This window comes from Acinonyx jubatus, chromosome D3 (genome assembly GCF_027475565.1).
Source record: "Acinonyx jubatus isolate Ajub_Pintada_27869175 chromosome D3, VMU_Ajub_asm_v1.0, whole genome shotgun sequence".
Classification (NCBI taxonomy): Eukaryota; Metazoa; Chordata; class Mammalia; order Carnivora; family Felidae; genus Acinonyx; species Acinonyx jubatus.
In genome coordinates, this window is record NC_069392.1 from 70,867,407 (window position 1) to 70,886,557 (window position 19,151).

The window sequence follows — 19,151 nt, forward strand, 5'->3', positions numbered from 1 at the left end:
TCACTTGCTAAATACCTTGCTAATTACTATTTCAGTGAATCCTCATAATATTATCATGTGGTGAGATTATCCTGATTTTACAGATAGCGAGACTCAGATAAGATAAGAGACTCAGACAGCTTACTGACTTACCTCAGGACACACCTGGACAACCTCTGAACCTCTGGTATTCTGCTTCTCCAAGGACTAAGATGATTTGCATGCCTTATATTATTTATATACTTTTAAAAAAGATTTTTGACAGTAGCCCATCCAATTTACAATTATGGAAACTAGGAATGTGAGAGTAGGAACCCAAAACCTGTGCTAGATCCGTCCACTACATTGTGCCGCCTCAAGTTGTCACCTGGAGCTCCAACTTGCTCTTTGCCTACAACAGCAAACCTTTCCTTATTCCTGGTGTCCTACTCTACATGAATGAGGGCCGTAAAATGACCAGCAACTGATTTTGTTGCTATCTTAAAAATTATCATATAATGCAGGTACGTTATTTTAAATAGTGAAATAGTTTTATAAAATGTATAAGAATATTCTGACCCAGCAATCCCAACCTTATACTAGTTTTAACCTTGGGTAAAATTACCCAGCAGAGATACATAATGTATTCACCAAAAGACGCAAACAAGAATATGTGTGGCAGTACCGTTCCCCATATCATATCTTTATTACACCGTAACATATTCATTATATTCAGTGGAATATAATGCAGCAATGAAATTGAACAAACTAAAATGCCATAAACAATAGGGAGAATCTCACAGATAAAATGTTGTAAGACAGAAACCTAACACATTTATGAGATTCAACTTATGTAAATTTTATTATTATTTTAAGTTTCTAACATTATTTAGGAGAGACAGAGTGTGAGTGGGAGAGGGGTAGAGAGATGGAGAATTCCAAGCAGGCTCTGTGCTGTGAGCACCTAACCCAACGCAGGGCTCGAACTCAGGAGACTGAGATCATGACTTGAGCTGAAATCAAGAGTCAGATGCTTAACCAACTGATCTACCCAGGTGCCCCTCAATTTACATAAAATTAAAAACAGGCAAAATAATCTATTGGGTCAGAATTCTGAAGAGCAGTTACTCTTGATGGGAGATGATCAGTGACCAGAAGAGACCATAGGGCAACTTCTGATAATGTTCTATTTCATGCCCTCGATGATAGTTGCAAGGCATTTCACTTTGGAAAATCACTGAGCACTACTTTGGATATTCCAATTTTCAAGATATATATTATACCTAAATAAAGTTTCTATGAGAAATGAAGACTCAATAGAAAATATATCTTTGAAGTAACTTTGTCATATCATATTCTTTGTTACCTCCAAGCTCTGTGTTGGTAAAACTCTATCTAACGAAAGGAAATGACTTCAACATATAATCAAAGTTGATTTTAAAATAAATTCTTAAGCTTTCTGATAAATAAAATAAACTCTTTGCAATTGACATGATTGATAGGTCTTAGATAACTCTGCTGAACAAATTGTAAATCTGTATCTTGGCAGAGCTATGATTTCATTCAGAAGAGTAGATACATTTTCTGATGGCCCCACTTGCAGTATTATTTAGATTTATCAAGTCTTTCATCTACTGAGTCTTGTATAAACTACATCGTAGCATCGCGCTGATTTCTAGTCACATGTATGAAGATGTTTGCTGTTCCACTTAAGAATCGCTATTTTTGTAAGACCGTCTTTTCCCCTTTTCCTTGACATTTCTCAGCATGCTTTATAAAATGTAAATTAGCAGATCAAATATAGACTATCTGAAGTGGCTTTTTGTTCTTAAAATCCATGGGGAAATGTATTTAATTTCATTGGAGTGCAACATCTGTTTATTTGTGTAAGGTTTGTCAACTTATTGGTTGAAAACATTATGTGGCCTCTGTTGCTCCTATCCCTGAACACATTTCACAGCAAAGTAAACTAATGCTCATGAGAAACACACTAGCTGAAAGCACAGGCAAAAATACCCACGTATTTTGATTTTCCAATCCCGAGCACTTTGTTTTAAAATGGTAGCAAAGGCTGACTATTTTTACAATGACCAAAGAATTATTTTAAATGTTTTTTCTTATTATAAATGAAATTATTTACGAAAAATCAGAAGCAACAGGGCACCTGGGTGGCTAAGTCAGTTAAGCATCTGACTCTTGGTTTCAGCTCATATCATAATCTTTCAGTTCATGAGATGGAGCCCCAGTTGGGCTCTGTGCTGATGGTGTAGAGTCTGCTTTGGATTCTCTCTGTCTCTCTTCCTGCTCCTCCCCCACTATGTTTTTTTTTTTTTCTCTCTCTCTCTCAAAATAAATACACTTAAAAAAAAAAGAAATCAGAAGCATCAAGTATAACTTTCCTGAATTTTTAAAAGGTATTTAAGGGTCATATTCTGGGTTTTCAGGAATCAGACTCTGAGACAGAATTTAGAATACAGGCAATTTATTAACAAGTGCTTTCTGGAATAACACTTGTGAGGATAAGGGATGCAGGACTGGGAGGAGGGAGAAATTGAACTGGTGACTTAGTTTAATGGGAGCTGCAGCTGACCCTATGGGTTGCTCTGGTGCTGGGCCTGCCCTTAGCGTTTTCCCAAAGGAGGCAAGGGAGGTGCGTTTCTGGACTTTGTCTCAAGTATGATGCAGGCTGCCCCTGCAAAGTGGGGTGTAATCTTGGGCAAGCAACTTCTTTGGCTGAGAGCAATTCCTGGAAGGATAAAGATTTACTTACATTTCTAGTATTTTATTACCTGATGGAACATAAGTATTTGTTTGACCTTGGTTCCCCTTTCCATTTTCAACCTGTGTTTTCTTCTGTAAAATGCTAGAGGAAAGGCGAGGAAGCAGAAATGGGAGGGATATAGATTGAAGCAGGTGACCTCTAAGATTACATTAGTTATAAAATTCTGATAATTAAATGTATGAGAGTTTATTGGGCAGGAGCCTCCTGAATTTCATTTTTTTCTGTTTCCCTGTACATCTTTAAGGGGAAAAAATGCAATCCCAGCTTTTTTAAGGGAAAAAAAGTCTGAAAAAGTGGCCTGAAAGTATCTAGTAAAAAGACTAAGTCAAAGGAAGGCATACAGTTTTGCTTTTGTGATAGCTTAGAAGCTGCTTATGACCACTGGTTTGGGGCTTTCTAGAACATTCACTGTGAAAGCCAACTCTTTTTTTCCCCACTCCCACCATCTGCTTTAGTAACTTTACTGCAGAACTCAAACAATGGGTTGGAGAAGCTATTGAGAAGTGAAGAAGCAGATTTTAAAAACTAGAATTCTGTTGGCTTGAGGTGCTGTACTACCAGAAGTCCATCTTTTACTGATATGAAGATCATTCCAACCCCTAAAACATTTGATTCCAACTCCGAATCCTTGCCTGAACCTTGCATTCATGGTGTAAGAAGCCAGTATCCTAAGACTGATCCCAGCTTAACAGGTTCTAGAACGGGACATTCATTCTATCACCCTGCAGCCCCTGTGAATGCCTACATCCGACCAAGAATGCTTTCCTAGGATTACTGAGTGCAAACAAACAATCTTAAGATCTGTTGGATCCCTGGAGATTGATAACAATAACCAGCTTTTTCAAAAGGCTGACCCCTGACGCTCCTCTCTTCTGTACTAAGGAAGATCTCTCAAATCCTCATAGCCACTCCACAAAGTTGGTACTATTATCATCTCCACTTTACAAAGAGAAAACTAAGAAATAGTGACCTTAAATCACTTGCCAAGCTAATGAGCAATTATCCATTACCTCCAAAATGAAGCAACAACATAAAACAAGCACTCATTTTCTCAATAGCTTCTATCATGTCCACAGGTTTTCCAGCATGTCCTCAAGACATGACTCCTGGCTTCCCCCAGAGGGAGTGATCTAAAAGAGAGAGAGAGGATAATCTTTTTTTTTTAAGTTTATTTATTTATTGAGAGAGAGAGAGAGAGAGCAACCAGGGGGACAGAGAGAGAGGGAGAGAAAATCCCAAGCAGGCTCCACACTGTCAGCACAGAGCCTGACACAGGGCTCGATCTCATAAACCATGAGATCACGACCTGAGCTGAGATCAAGAGTTGGATGCTTAACCACCTGAGCCACCCAGGCGCCCTCGAGGACAATCTTTTTAAACCTGATTTGGGAAGTGGAATTTCTTCTGCATTTCTATAACATTCCATTGGTCACCAGACCAACCCTGGTGAAATGTGGCAGGGAACTCCCCAAAGATGCGAATATCACAGTGATACTCAATGGGAGGCATCTTAGATACGGGCTGTGACACCTACTCAGTGCTAAAGTGGCAGAATTAGATAATGAACCCAGGCAGTTTGACCTCAGTGCTTGGGCTCTTTAGCATGATGTGGAGAATAACTACAGAACACATATTTGTGAATGTTCACACTTTTCCTAAAGAGGACTTTGGTGGACTTTTGGTGGACTTTTTCGTGTATATTCCATGAAAAGTGTTTGCCAATGGACGCCTGAAAATGTGAAGGAGATAAAAAAAATATTTATCAAGGGCCATAGGCACTAAATTTCCAAATAGTCCAGCTGACATATCGGTCATTGCAGAAAAGACGTGGTAAGGAGAGGCAGAATGAGAAATCATTTCACATAAATTCTTTTCACTTCGAAATATTATCTTTACTCTTATTTTTCTGCCTCTCCTCTTCAACACCTCTCTCAACTATGTCAAGTACCATGTTGAAAAATACCTACAGAGGGCTTTATTTATTAAAATTGTAGCTTAAAAAAATCTCTACTTTAGATTTCCTATAGGTTGTGTTTATTGCTAACATTTTTAAGAATGTTGTAAAAGCTTTCAGATATCAGTGTGCCCTGTTCAGAGAGCTAAGTAATTTGGTGAGGAAATTTCAACTTGAAAAATCTTTGTGCATCAGTGTGAGATATAAATTCACTTGTCAGCAAGCTGTGTCAGAGCAGATTTCTTGTCATCTTTGGCCACAGAGCAGAGATTTATTGAAAATTCTTGATGATATCGCTCTCCGAGTTGTTTTACATAAACATAGTGCAGAGAATGCTTTGAACTATACTGTGAATAAGAAAGAGAGAGAGAGAGAGACAGAAGCAGAGACAGAGAATGTGTGTGTGGATGTGGATGTGTGTTTCTGGCTTTTAAAACTGACACGTAGCAGAAAAATACTAAAAAGCATTTCAATACATTGTGTTGTATCCAACTTACTTTAGAATGATCATTTCTGCAACAACTGTGTTATAAGTAGGTGTAGACTTCTGTGCCCTTTTAGAAATGAATCATGAATCAAAATACTTCAGAACCAAAGCTTTGGAATACAGACTATTCTATGTCAGGGAATAGAACTATGGGAATTGCTGAAATGCAGAAACATACAATAGGTTTATTATTTTTTAAAGAATTATTATTTGCAAGCCATTTGTACCCAGGTCAGTAGTGAAAATGCAAAACTCTTAGAAAGGAAAATTTCTTTCTTCAATAATGAAAGACTTGGAACTGCAATATAAATTTAATCTCTTGGGTTCTCTCAGCTCTCTGATTTTATATTCTGTGGCTTGCCAAATTATTTTTTGTTTCTCCATTCAAATTTATTCAGCTCCAACCAAGAGATATGTATGAAATTCTTTTTCTAAGTGTATTATAAGATATTGGTTAAGTTCAAATAATAATATTGATAAGGAAATGTGCACAATTTGTGGAGTGGGTAACTTCTATGTATCTAAGCGAAACTATCATTGTCACATTTATTTATGGGTAAAAATTGTCAACACAGGGATAGCTTTACAACCTGGCAATCTATATTAATGACTATGCAGTGATCCCATTTGATCAGTAAGATAGATGATATCATTAAATTGACTACCTGGGAGACTAAGAGTTTAAGTTTTCTGAAAATAGACATTATATTATTGTATGGTTCTTATTTACAAATGTATTCAAGTCTATTATCACTACCATTATTACTATAGTAACTATAAACCGTAAGAAACTAAATAATACATCAAACCACTTAAAAAGTCTCCAGTGGGTTGAAATGACAGATTTTTAAATATTACTTCTAGAAAATCCTTCTTATTAACTCACTTGAAAAGTAAGAAGTATCTCTATCAATATAGTGTGAGAGACACAAAGATTACAAAATTATAACCTCTTTTCTTTAAGGAATTTATAGTCATTTTAGCTGATATCTGGCTTGAATCTCTGATTCTTTTTACCATTTTCTCTGTCATTTTTTTTTCTTTTTCTTCTTTTCGAGTCTGTTCATGTGTTTGTATATCCCAATTTACTCTTTCTAAAGTATCTTTATAAGACATTGCGCTGTAAACCACTTATTCTCAAATTTTCATTCAGTTCGTCCCAAAACTAATTTGAACACTTTGTATCACCTGAAACATTCTGAATTTAACGTTTAAAAGAGTTTGTTATAAATACCTGTGAAAAATGTACTTTTTTCATATACCACTCTCTTAAATAAATTCAAATGTATAAAAATTATATCAGTTTGATATCCACCACCATCCATTTACAAAATATGTGAGGAAGCTTCTCTTTCACTGACAAAAATTTACACTTGTTTCCCCTTGAACTAGTACCTGCGATTTAATTTCCCTACAGAATAATATACAAATGCCATGTATCTTTATGTCTTTTATTGATCATCTATCTTATTTCTTTGCAACATAATATTTCTATAAACTGAAATTATATGTTATTTTATAGACGTATGTGAGCATAAGTTTTCAACTGCTGGGTTTTTTTCTTCTGGATTGAGTTAACACTACAATTAGTATTTCTGTACAATTGTGTGTAAAGAAAGATTTTATTAGAATTCTATTGCTTAATGACATGAATGAGGCTTTTTCCATACACTTACTGCATACATCTGTGGATTAATGTTACTTTTTGCATAAACTCTATTCCAATATTTTTTTAATTTATCTAAACACTACGAAACTTTGTTTGCATTTATGTGTGGGTGACTGTTACAATGAGATTTTTATAGCAGTCACTCAATGATTTGAACTTTCAAATTATATGTCAGAATCCCATACTTTTAATTCTCACCTGAAGTTATTTTTTATAATGTTTCAAGTAACAACTAGATATTGTCCTCCAATTATACAGCAAGTATAAATTTTAGAAACTGCCTGACTTTCAAAAGTATTTGTTACTCATTCAAGTTACTTACTTCATCATTTTTAAGAGATGCACCTATAAAAAGCTTTACCAAGTCTTACAGAGTAATTATAAAATACATCTGCAAACTTTTTTCACTAGGAGGTACTTTGCATAATACAATATATTAAGACAGGATTTGAAGCATTGAAATATCACTTATACCATTACAATATAATTCTTTGAAAAATGTTTTTATTTAAATCTATACAGTTTTTAATTCAATTTGTGGAAAACACCCATCACTTCACCTACTTAAAAGAATTAGTCTTATTGTGAAACCAATTTTTTTTATTTTTCAATTCAAATAAGCCTGTTAATATGCATTTCAAGGAGCATTATAAATACACTGAGAAATAAATTCCAGAATGTAATTTTAAAAGCTATTTTACTAGAAGCAGCCCTTTTGATTTAAAATTCTGTATGTTTAATATAATTAATCTGAATTTTAGGTTAAAAAATATGCTTTAAATCTACATGTTGTTTGTAACTAACTTAAAATAATACAAAGTAATCTGTATCAATGATTATGAAGTTACTTATGTAAGAGGAATATGATAAAGAGAAAGCTTTTTCTTTGGTAAATATGTATGCACATGCATGTTGAACTCCAGGATTGGCATTAGGGTGTAATTAAATAAAAGTAATGCATATAATAGAAACAACTTGAGTAATGTAATGGACAAAAATATACTGCTGAAGATCATTCCAGGAGCTAGCTTAAAATTTTATTTTTTATTAAAAAGAGGTAGGAAATACTAAACGTTTTCTAAGATAATGTAAGATGAAGATTGACTACAATTAGAATAAATATTTTATAATGTGATATAATTTAATAGGTATTGAATAATGGAATTGAATAATGCTTAATACACCTAGGAAATATTGTGTAAGATATTGATCTGTGGGTTTAAGCCAGTATAAGTAAAAAATGTTTGGTGTTCCCAGACAACATTTAGTTATATTTAAATTAATGTGTCATTAAGCTGTACCGTTTTGCTATTTGAAGACATTTTCTATTTAAATAAAAATCCTAAGTATGATTATGAGATTATACCTATCAATACCTGATCATCTCTCAAGAGCATTACATCTTTCACAGAATTAGCATAAAATTCCCATTTCCTTAGCCCACTTTACCCAATATATTCAGTTTCTGAACAACCGAACATTTCTTGGGTTCTTGCTTAGGAGAAAATAAAAGGCAAAAAAAAAAAAAAAAAACCCACCAGGAAGCCTTAATGTGCTTTTATAGTAACTTGATTCATTGTTTCTTTCTTTGAAACCATAGGAAATTTTGGGGGCGCCTGGGTGGCTCAGTCAGTTGAGCATCTGATTACTGATTTCAGCTCAGGTTATGATCGCGTAGTCGTGAGATCTTGCCCCGAGTCAGGCTCCATGCTGGGTGCGGAGCCTGCTTGAGATTCTTTCTCCCTCTACCTCTGCCGTTCCCCTGTTCCCTCACTCTCTGAAAAAAAAAAAAAAAAATTAACTGATACCGTGGGAAGTTTGACATCTCAGAGTAATGTTCTATAGTAAGGTGCTGGAGGCGTGAGCTTTTTAAAAGAGAGACTTTGTGGAAAGAGAGGTAAGTAAAGGAACCTATAAGATACTATGAAGAGCATGCATGGATTTGAAGATGGGAAAGTTTAGCCATTTCCTTTCTGCTTTGTAGGTGACAACATAAGATAAATAATAATAAAAACAACATCTTTGTTTTTGCAGCTGTCGTGAGTGCCATCCCTGTGCCAACCCTGGAAAGCGCCCAGTACCCAGGAATCCTTCCATCTCCCACGTGTGGATACCCCCACCCACAGTTCACCCTCCGGCCTGTGCCATTCCCAACATTGTCTGTGGACCGAGGTTTTGGAGCAGGAAAAAGTCAGTGTGATGCATTTTCCTTTCTTTTTATGAAGAACGAATGAATAATAACCAAGGATGTCTTGTTAAATGCATAGCATTCTGACATTATCATCCCTTGGAAAAATTGACTTTCCTCTGCCCTGGGCCAGAATCAGAGCACAGTCAGTCCTTCGGATCCTACCACATGCTTTTAAACTGATTCTCTAGGAGTCTTTCCACAGTACGCTCCGCAGACAATATGGGAAGTTGTGTGGAAACAAAGGTTAACCAGTTCAGTAAAACAATGAAGTGCCAGGTGCTTGAAATTAATACTTGCTGTCAGCTAGGAAGTTAATAATCGAGTGACTATATTCCAACATGTTCTTGTGTAAGTGTCTGTTGGATGTATTTTAAGGTGTCTCACTGATTCGTGATGAACCAGTACTTAGATGAATGCTTTAGCTTTCTTTGGTTAAATCAGTTAAGCAATAGCGTTTCATGTTTAAGTAATGATTGTTGGAGAAAAAGATTTCCAGAGTAGTATTTCATTTGTTTTTGTTTGTTTGTTTTTCTGGTTTTAATAAGATAGAGTTGACATACAACATTATGTAAATTTAAGGAATACATTGTGTTGATTTGAGGTACTTATTTATTGCAAAATGATTACCACCATAAAGTTAGCTAATACCCCCCTCATGTCACATAAGAATGGTTCCCTTTTGTAATGAGAATGTTTTAAATCTACTTTCTTGCTTTCAGGTATATAATACAGTATTATTAGTTATAATCACTATGCTGTACATTAGATGCCCAGAACTTAATCATCTTATGACTGGAAGTTTGTACTCTTTGACCAACATCTCTCTTTTTCTCTCTATCCCCCCAGCCCCAGGTAACCACCATTGTAGTCTCTTTTTTTATGAGTTTGTCTTTTTTAGACTCTACATGTAAGTGATATCATTTAGTATTTGTCTTTCTGTGCCTGATTTATTTCACTTAGGGTAATGCCTGCAAGGTCCATCCAGACTGCTGCAAAAAAGTGTCCTTGTTTCTCAAGGCTGAGTAATATTCCATTGTATATAGACCACATCTTCTTTAACCATTCATCCACTGATGGACACTTAGGTTGTTTCCATATCTTGGCTATTGTGAATAATTCTACAATGAGCATGGGAGTATGTACGTCTTTTTGAGATCTTGTTTTCATTTCCTTTGGATATATACCCAGAAGTGAGATTGCTGAATCATATAGTAGTTCTATTTTTAATTTTTTTAGGAACCTTTATACTGTTTTCCATAGTAGCTGCACCAATTACCTTTTCACCAACAGTGCACAAGGGTTCTCTATTCTCCACATCCTTTCCAACAATGATCTCTTGTCTTTTTGACAATAGCCATTGTGACAGGTATGAGGTGATATCTCATTGTGGTTTTGATTTCCATTTCCCTGATGATTAGTAAGGTCACATATGTTGACATATGTGTGAATACACATATATGTGTATTTTCACATATTTGTTGACCATTCACATGTCTTCTTTGGAAAAATGTGTATTCAGTGCTTCTGCTCATTTTAATCTAATTTTTTGCTATTGTATTGCATGAATTTGTTATATATTTCAGACATTAACCCCTTATCAGAAATGTGGTTTGCAAATATTTTCTCCCATCCCATAGGTTGACTTTTCTTTTGTTGATAGTTTTCTTTGCTGTACAGAAGCTTTTTAATTTGATGCAATCTCATCAGTTTATTTTTGCTTTTGTTGCCTTTGCTTTTTGGTGTCAAATCCAAAAAGTCATTGCCAAAATCAATGTCAAGGAGCTCACGCCCTTTGTTTTCTTCTAGGAATTTTACAGTTTTAGGTCTTAAGGTCAAGTGTTTAAAACATTTGAGTTCATTTTTGTGTACAGCATAAGACATCCAGTTTCATTCTTTTGCATGTGGCAATTCAGTTTTCTCAGTGCCATTTATTGAAGATTATTGCCCCACCATATATCCTTAGCTCTTTGGCATAAATTAATTGACCATATATGCATAGATTTATTTCCAGGCTCTTCATTCTGTTCCATTAATCTGTGTGCCCGTTTTTATGCCTGTACCATACTGTTTGACTATCATATCCTTGTAATGTAGTTTGAAATCAGAAAGTGTGATACCTCCACCTTGCTCTTCTTTAACAATATTGTTTTGGGATCTTCTGTAGTTCCATTCACATTTTGGGATTGTTTGTTCTATTTCTGTGAAAAATGCCATTGGAATTTTGATAGAATTGCATTGAATCTGAGATCACTTTGGGTAGTACAGAAATTTTTAACAATATTAGTTCTTTCTACCCATGAGCATAGTCATTTCTACCCATGACTATCTTTCCTTTTATTTATGTCTTCTGAAATTTCTTTTGTCAATGTCTTATAGTTTTCAATGTACAGATCTGTAACCTGCTTGGTTAAATTTATTCCTAAGTGCTTTTTTTCTTTTTGATACAACTGTAAATGAGATTGTTTTCTTAATTTCTCTTTCTGATAGCTCATTGTTAGCATATAGAAATGCAACTGATTTTTGTATGTTGATTTTATATCCTAAGGATAGTATTTCATTTGTTTTAAGGAAGGTAGGTATGGAGAGAGATTCTCAATCTATTGTATACACCCTGGTGGTTTCTCCTATACCATTTGACTGTTTTTCTTTTTTTCTTCGAGCACAGCAGTTTAAAATCGATTTTATGGCTTTCTTCCCTTAGTTAGGAACAGGTGACTCAGCAGCTCATGTGAGATAGGATGTTTTGTAATAGATAAGATGGTAACAGCAATAAAATATATTTGTGAGGTAAGCTATATTTTTTCCAACCCAACAGGGACAGCGCTAAGAAATCATAAATCGTCTAGATGTAGCAAGGTTAGAATTAAAAGGCATCAAAAATCTGCCAAGAGAGAATTAGATTTATTTTCCCTTTTCTCACTGCACATCGTGTCTACATAATAGAGTTGTGTGCAAAAACTGAAGGAAAAATAATTCCCCAAACCATATCAAAGGGGATTAAACGAGGAAGATATGGGAAGTCTAGGAAGCAAAAATTTCCAAATCCCAGGACAACTAGGAAAAGAATTCCAGTCAAATAATTCAGAAGCCACAAGGCCCTGCTTCTGCTTCTGAAATGTACTCTCCCCAGAAAGAAAGAGGGGATTATAATTTTAGTCTAGCTTTTCCCTCATCATATCACTGTCTAGTGTTTTCTTTTGATTTCATCTATATTCTCTGACTTTAAAATGAAGCATGAGAAGAATGTGTAAAATGACCTTTAACTCTCCACCATAGCAAGACCAAGACAAGCCAAAGTTCACTTCATTTATTTTTAAGAAGTTAACTATTTTATTTGATTCATGATGTGTTCCTGTAGTTTCTTTTTCTCTTTTAAAGACATAGTTCTTTCTGAGAATTCAGCATCCCATTTATTCTTTGTTTTTCCTCTTGATTTGGTGCAACATGCAAAACTGCCTCATTGAATCACAGGGATAATCATTCCAAAAGTTAAATGTCAATGAAAGCAAAAATAGTAAATAATCTAGTATAATTTTCTCCTCTTTCCCCACCAGCCAAAATAAGTTACACGGAGAAACGCAATACCAATGGGATAGAGATACATATATTCCACCCAACATGAACTAGAGAATTCACAGGGAAAGGGAGGGAAGGGTGAATTGTGAACAAATAATACAATCTACCACAGATTACTATTCACCAGGAGGACTTGGGTGTGTCACCATTTCTCGTTGTAGAGTCTATGTTTCAGATCATTCCACAGTGTGTGCATTCATTTCTTAGGCTGCCTTGATAAGGGACCATAAACCAGGTGACTTAAAATGATAGAAGTTTATTCTCTCATAGTTCCGGAGCTAGAACTCCAAAATCAAGGTGTTGTCAAGGTTATGTTCCCTCCCAAGTCTCTAGGAGTGGATCCATCTTTGCCTCTTCCAGTTTCTGGTAGTCCCAGGTGTCCCTTGGCTTCTGGAACTCCAATATCTGCCTCCCTCACATGGCTGTCTTCCGTCTGCCTGAAGAGATTGTATAGACCCAGACCTCTAAGGGCATGAATATTTGGGGGCCAGAGGGCAGACTTTTATGAATAGAATTGTGTCTCCCAAAAAGATATGTTGCAGTTCTAACCTCCAATACTGTGAATGAGATGTTATTTAGAAATAGGATCTTTTCAGATGTTATCAAGTTAAGGTGAGGTCATGCTGAATTAGGGTGAGTCCTAATCTAATATGGCTTGCGTCCTTACAAGAGAAGGGACTCAGACACACAGGGAGAAGATGGCTATGTGACAACAGAGGCAGAGATTGCAGTGATGCATGCCAATCCAAACAACATTAAGTGAACTACGACAAAATGTGTTTTTATTTGTGCTTAGGGACTACAGATTGGTTTATATCTGTGGTTACAGTCTCATGTACCACTCTGGTGCAGGACTTTGATAGTGGAGCAGGCTGTATATGCGGGAGCAGAGGGCATATTGGAAATCGCTGTACCTTTTACTCAGTTTTGCTGTGAACCAAAAATGCTTTTACAAAATAAAGTCTACTAGATATAAAGGAATGAATGAATGAATGAATGAATGAGTAAATAAATGAATGAAATAAAGAAACATTTAGTCTCTTCAATAATTTTTAAAATTTCATTAATTTCTTTTAAAGTAAGGATTATTAAATAAGGGTGATTATATAACTATAATATATAATATAAATATAAAATATATAACTATTATATTAAGTTATATAAAAAAAGGATTCCTAACAGAGTGCTTAGCATAGTAATTTTTGAACTTGATCTAAAATCAAAAGGCATGGACATACCACTCCTGGCCAAGATTTTACAGGTTTTTAAAATACACATTCAGTCATACATCAAGTGGTTTTTGAGCAAAAGGAATGTGCAGTGCAAAAGGAATAGGAACAGATCTGTGTTTCCAAGTGATTACTTAGAAAAGAAAAAAAAAATAAGCACCCTCTTTTCGAGGAAACTAAATATTCTCTAAATCACTGTCAGAACCAGTTAACTTCCAGCCATTCAGTATCGGCTTCTAAATGCCTTGGAGAACACTAAACACCCGTGTTCTTTCTCAAGCAGAAAACATTTCATGACTCTGGCTGGAGATGTCTTATTAGTCACCTTGAGAAACAACAAGTCACACATAGGAAAAGAAAAATCTGTGCCAAATGTGGAGACTCTCCTTCCTCCAAAGTTTTCTGAAAGACCTTCGAGTTGCACAAGAAATGAATCACTAAAACTCTGCCCTCAAAGATCTGCTGCTTTCTGAACTCAAAAATAAAGCTGAATTTCTCTCCTACCACAAGGAAAAGAAAAATACAGGATATAGTACATTTGCATTACACACGTTTGGTGATCCACTGATAAAGATTTATATATAGTTGTGACAGACAAATATCTCCTCTTCCTACTAATAAATTGTAGTCCTGTTCTTAGCTTCAATAGGCAAACTGTCCCTGGGAAAGAAGAAACAGTGCTATATTTTGAAAACTTCAACCAGTAGATAGTCTTGCCCCATTTCTGCAAGTCACTATAAAATCGGCGCCACTATTTTCTCATCTTTGAAACAGGTAGATACTAGAGATTAGATGATTTTTTTTTACCACTCCTTTTAGTTTGTGTATTGTCATTGTTAATGAGAAGGCTGGTCACCTTCACCCATGTTATTTTTCTGTGGCAGCTCTCCCCCAAATTGGAAATCATATAATGGGACTTGACCTAGATAAAATCACAGACACATTGGAGCTAATGACTTTTTCTCTAGGGTCTTTGCAAGAATCCACCCTGTGAGGAAGGAACTGGGGTTACTCAGGAATTTTGCATGATGTTGCTCTGAGATTAATGAGGGAATTGGGTTCCTTAAGCATTCGTGTCTCAAAGTCTTTGTGTAGAGCTATTGGTGTGCTACATTTCTTTCAAATATTGCAATTTTAGATAGAAGAAAAATCCTCATTTCCATTTTCACAATATTTTTACCAGATACTCTGTAGCAATTATTTCTGTGTTGACATTAATTATTATAAAGTGCCTTGAAACTTGACTCTACTGTGTAATTGTATGCTATTTGTACAATGCATTCCCACTACTTCATCATTTGAAAACCAGTGCCTTGCCAGCACATATTTGATTCTCACTTTACTTTCTGAATTGCAAGGTGGCTATACTTTCCTGGGAAAAGAGAGGTTTTCTTTGCTTTCAGAGCTCTTTGCCCATCTACATATCGTATCACTGAGCCGGTTTGTTTCACACAGGTGTCTTGAAGCAGGTGCCTGAACTGGCCAAATGGGTTCATCTGACATGAGGGCTTTTCTCCTATGGAGCCATTGCTGTTGCATCAAGAGTTTGGACTGCCTCAAACGTCAACCAGTTCTGAAAGCATTTCTTCTGCTCCACATAAAATAATTATGAATTGTCTATGGAGAATCTGTACCTTGCCCATTGTACTAGGTATTAAGCAAACTTGTCATTTTTGAACAAAACAGAAATAGTCCCTTGTGGATTAGTGATGCATTTCATCTCCCATTTCCACCTAGCACTAGATTAGGCACTTTCCTTTTCATAATGGTTGGTGCTGGAGATTGATTTCCCCAAGATCTTCTCTATCTGTGTGGAGCTCCCACTACTTCCCTCAGATATCTTCCCAGTGCAAATCATGGTGGCCACCTGAAGACCTGGCATGGAGGATGGGGCATGTGGAGAATCTGTAATTTTAGAGATGCCAATGAGCAATGGCACTAAAGAGAATAGGAATGGGAGTGGCCACAGAACATTCCATGATGTCATCAAAATTCCTGTGAAGCCTGAGGATTTTGAGAAACTAAATTTTAGAAGACTAAAAAAGTGCAAGCAAATTTTATTAAACTTAATGTCACAATAATATTTTAACATAGATCTTTTTTATTTCAAAAATGTAGAAGCAATAGAACAGGAAAATATGAAGGATGGAATAAAGAAACATATCACACAATATATTATTATTTCTCTAATGGTTAAAGCAGTTTTTAAAATATATGGATTTATTACAATCCATCTTCAATAGAATTACTTAAGGCAGATTTCTTTTTTTCTTATTTTTTTTTTCAACGTTTATTTATTTTTGGGACAGAGAGAGACAGAGCATGAACGGGGGAGGTGCAGAGAGAGAGGGAGACACAGAATCGGAAACAGGCTTCAGGCTCCGAGCCATCAGCCCAGAGCCTGACACGGGGCTCGAACTCACGGACCTTGAGATCGTGACCTGGCTGAAGTCGGACGCTTAACCGACTGCGCCACCCAGGCGCCCCTTAAGGCAGATTTCTAAGGAAAATTATGAAATTTCTTTCCCTGGAAGATATGGACCTGTAATAAAAACTAGCCCATTGGTGATGAAGATGGACCCAGGTCTGGGCTCCTACATCTGCTTCTCTCTGATCTAAAGCTAAGAGATACTATATTTTTATTCAGATATTGACCATTGGTCATTTTCTCCTTTAGATTAATATGAGTCCAGAGTAAAACAAGCATAATTTTCTTTGTCTCTAAAACTATACTGTCAACCATCTAATTACAGTTTTTAAAGTTTCCATTTATTTCTTTGTTTATTTGTTTGTTTGTAATCTCTTTGCCCAACGTGGGACTCAAACTCAGGACCCTGAGATCAAGTCACATACTCTTCCAACTGAGCCAGCCAGGGGTTCCTAAGAATAGGAAGGAAAGAGAAACAGGTGTTCTTGTATTCAATCAAGACTGTGTAATTTGAATACAAGAACACCTGTTTCTCTCTCCTATATATATATATATATATATATATATATTTTTAAGATTTTAAGTCATCTCTATATCCACTATAGGACTCAAACTCACAATCCTGAGATCAAGAGTCACATACTCTACTGACTAAACCAGGCAGGCGCCCTTTTCTCCTTTATGTTCCTACAAACAATTTAGCTCCTAATAAGCACCTGCCTGAAGTCTCCATGCCTTCTGCCCTTTTGTGAGAATCCACATCACCAAGGATTTGCCTTAATGTTTTCCTTGCAGCCCCACCTTTTAATCTTGATATTTTGCATGCATGCACCCCTCCTCTCCATGACAGGACTTCCTAGCTTAAAGAGGAAGCACTTTTCCTCATACTCCTCCTACCCCCAGAGTTCTCTCCAGTTTGCTGTCTTGACTACATTTTCTTTGAACAAATCTTTTGTCAACTTTGCCTGTTTACTAGCTCTGGTTGCTTTATGGCTACATCCTGTCCTCAGCCAACCCTATGTCTCCCTGCCTCCATCTTTGAACGGGTTAAGTCTGGAGGCTTCTCAGTGACCCAGAAGACCTCTAACCTTTCTGAATATAGAAAAATGAGTTTTAATATCAAATACCCTCTGAAGGCACATTTCACTTCTGCATATCTTTAACATAATGTCTTGATCTTTGGCATCTTTAATCTCTCCTCCCTTCAGCATTATCAAGTTTTCTTTCTAGCTCCTCTGCCCTTTGCTGACCTCACTGAGCCTCCCAGAGAGTTGTCTCAAAATTATCTCGCAAACTAATTATCTTGAAATATTTCCTGGTTAAAAATTCTCTTTCAAAGTGAGATATTATCTCCTATCATTGCATTTTTCCCACTTACCCAATAGAACTTTCTTTAAAAAAAAAAAGTCATCAGAAATACTCTTATTTCATCAACCTTATACCTCCTATCCAGCTCTTTTCATTTACAGTTTCACCTGGACCTGGTGATTTTGAACATGAAGGATAAAGTCAAGTCACAGTTCCCTAGCATAAGAAACTGTCTTGCCAATATGTTAGTCTGACTCAACTGTGGTCTCTGGAGAAAAGGTGTGTCTCTGTATATAAAAGTGTCCAAATACCCAACGGCAGTCGCACATGACTATGTGAAACGTCTTCAACTATAGTAAGCTGACTGAAAATTGTGAGGTTTGCTGCCAAAGAGGAAAAATTACAATCCTGCATTCAGGCAACTTGTTCCAGCAAAGTCATCTCTCATATAACTTTTTAGCTGGATGTGCTTCTTTTTTGTTTTGGAAAACAATGATAGTGGCTATTATTTGTATCATTTTATTAGCAATGCCTTGAACACCTGGTAACTCTGATTTGTTTGACAGTTGACATGGCATGTTTAAATCGCAGAAAAAATTGGCATATTGGCTGGCAGATAATAATGCAGCTGTAGCTGGGTTTGGGATATTGAATTTCACTGGCATTGCTCCTTGTGAAAGGAGAAATAACTCTTTTTTCTTGCTTCATCACTTATGATTACAGGGCCCCGCCAATTCAGGCAATAGAGTCAATGCTGTGTATATTTTACTATTCTTCCTGCAAGATAGATCCCTGTCCTGCTGGATCTATAGCCACTGTTTAAAGGGGTGGGGCTGCTATATCCCAGAAATGTATGAAGGGAGAGGAATGAGAATGTTCATAACTAGAAGAAAAGATTGTCCAGATCCTGACTTCTTTCTCTGAATTGATTCAGAGGCCCATCAGCTGACTTAGGGGAAGCAAGCTCTGTCCTGGAATAATGAATGGCTTTTCTTGTCTCCATTGCAGCAGTGAGTGAAGGACCAACCACGCAGCAGCCACCCATGTTGCCCCCAGCACAGCCTGAGCATCCCAGCAGTGAGGAGGCACCAAGCAGAACCATCCCCACGGCCTGTGTTCGACCAACTCACCCACTCCGCAGCTTTGCTAACCCTTTGCTACCTCCACCAATGAGTGCAATAGAACCGAAAGTCCCTTACACACCACTGTTGTCTCAGCCAGGTAAAATGCTCATTTGTTCATATTTAAGTAGTTGTTATCCTTGGTGCCTCTACTTAAGTGCATGAGGGTTCCTGAGAAGGCCGGGTGCAATATATCTGTTCACCACTGATTGCATGCCCAGTATGCTCCTGTCTGTTACTGATGTTTATGGAACAGCTCTTAAGTACCTGCCTTGGCAAGCAACCGGATGGTTGTAGGTGCCCTTCATTCCTTTGAAAAGTTGTTCATTGATCCTGAACCCTGCTGGACAATCTTCTGGTTCATTAGTCTGCCACGTGGATCCTAGAATTTAAGGCTAGACTCCAAGACTAGAGGTAAAGGTACAAAGGTCTGAAAAGCCACTTTTTT

At 36.4% G+C, this 19,151-nt stretch overlaps 1 protein-coding gene across 2 annotated transcripts in view; it reads left to right on the plus strand.

Moving 5' to 3' along the window:
* The window catches only part of DCC (DCC netrin 1 receptor), a 1,130,837-nt gene that overhangs the window by 1,078,082 nt on the left and 33,604 nt on the right, over positions 1-19,151 (plus strand). For both annotated transcript variants that reach the window (XM_027068985.2, XM_027068988.2), the window contains exons 26-27: positions 8,885-9,040; positions 18,591-18,803. In XM_027068985.2, the coding sequence (XP_026924786.1) occupies positions 8,885-9,040; positions 18,591-18,803 (369 nt within the window). The remainder of the gene's footprint in view (positions 1-8,884; positions 9,041-18,590; positions 18,804-19,151) is intronic.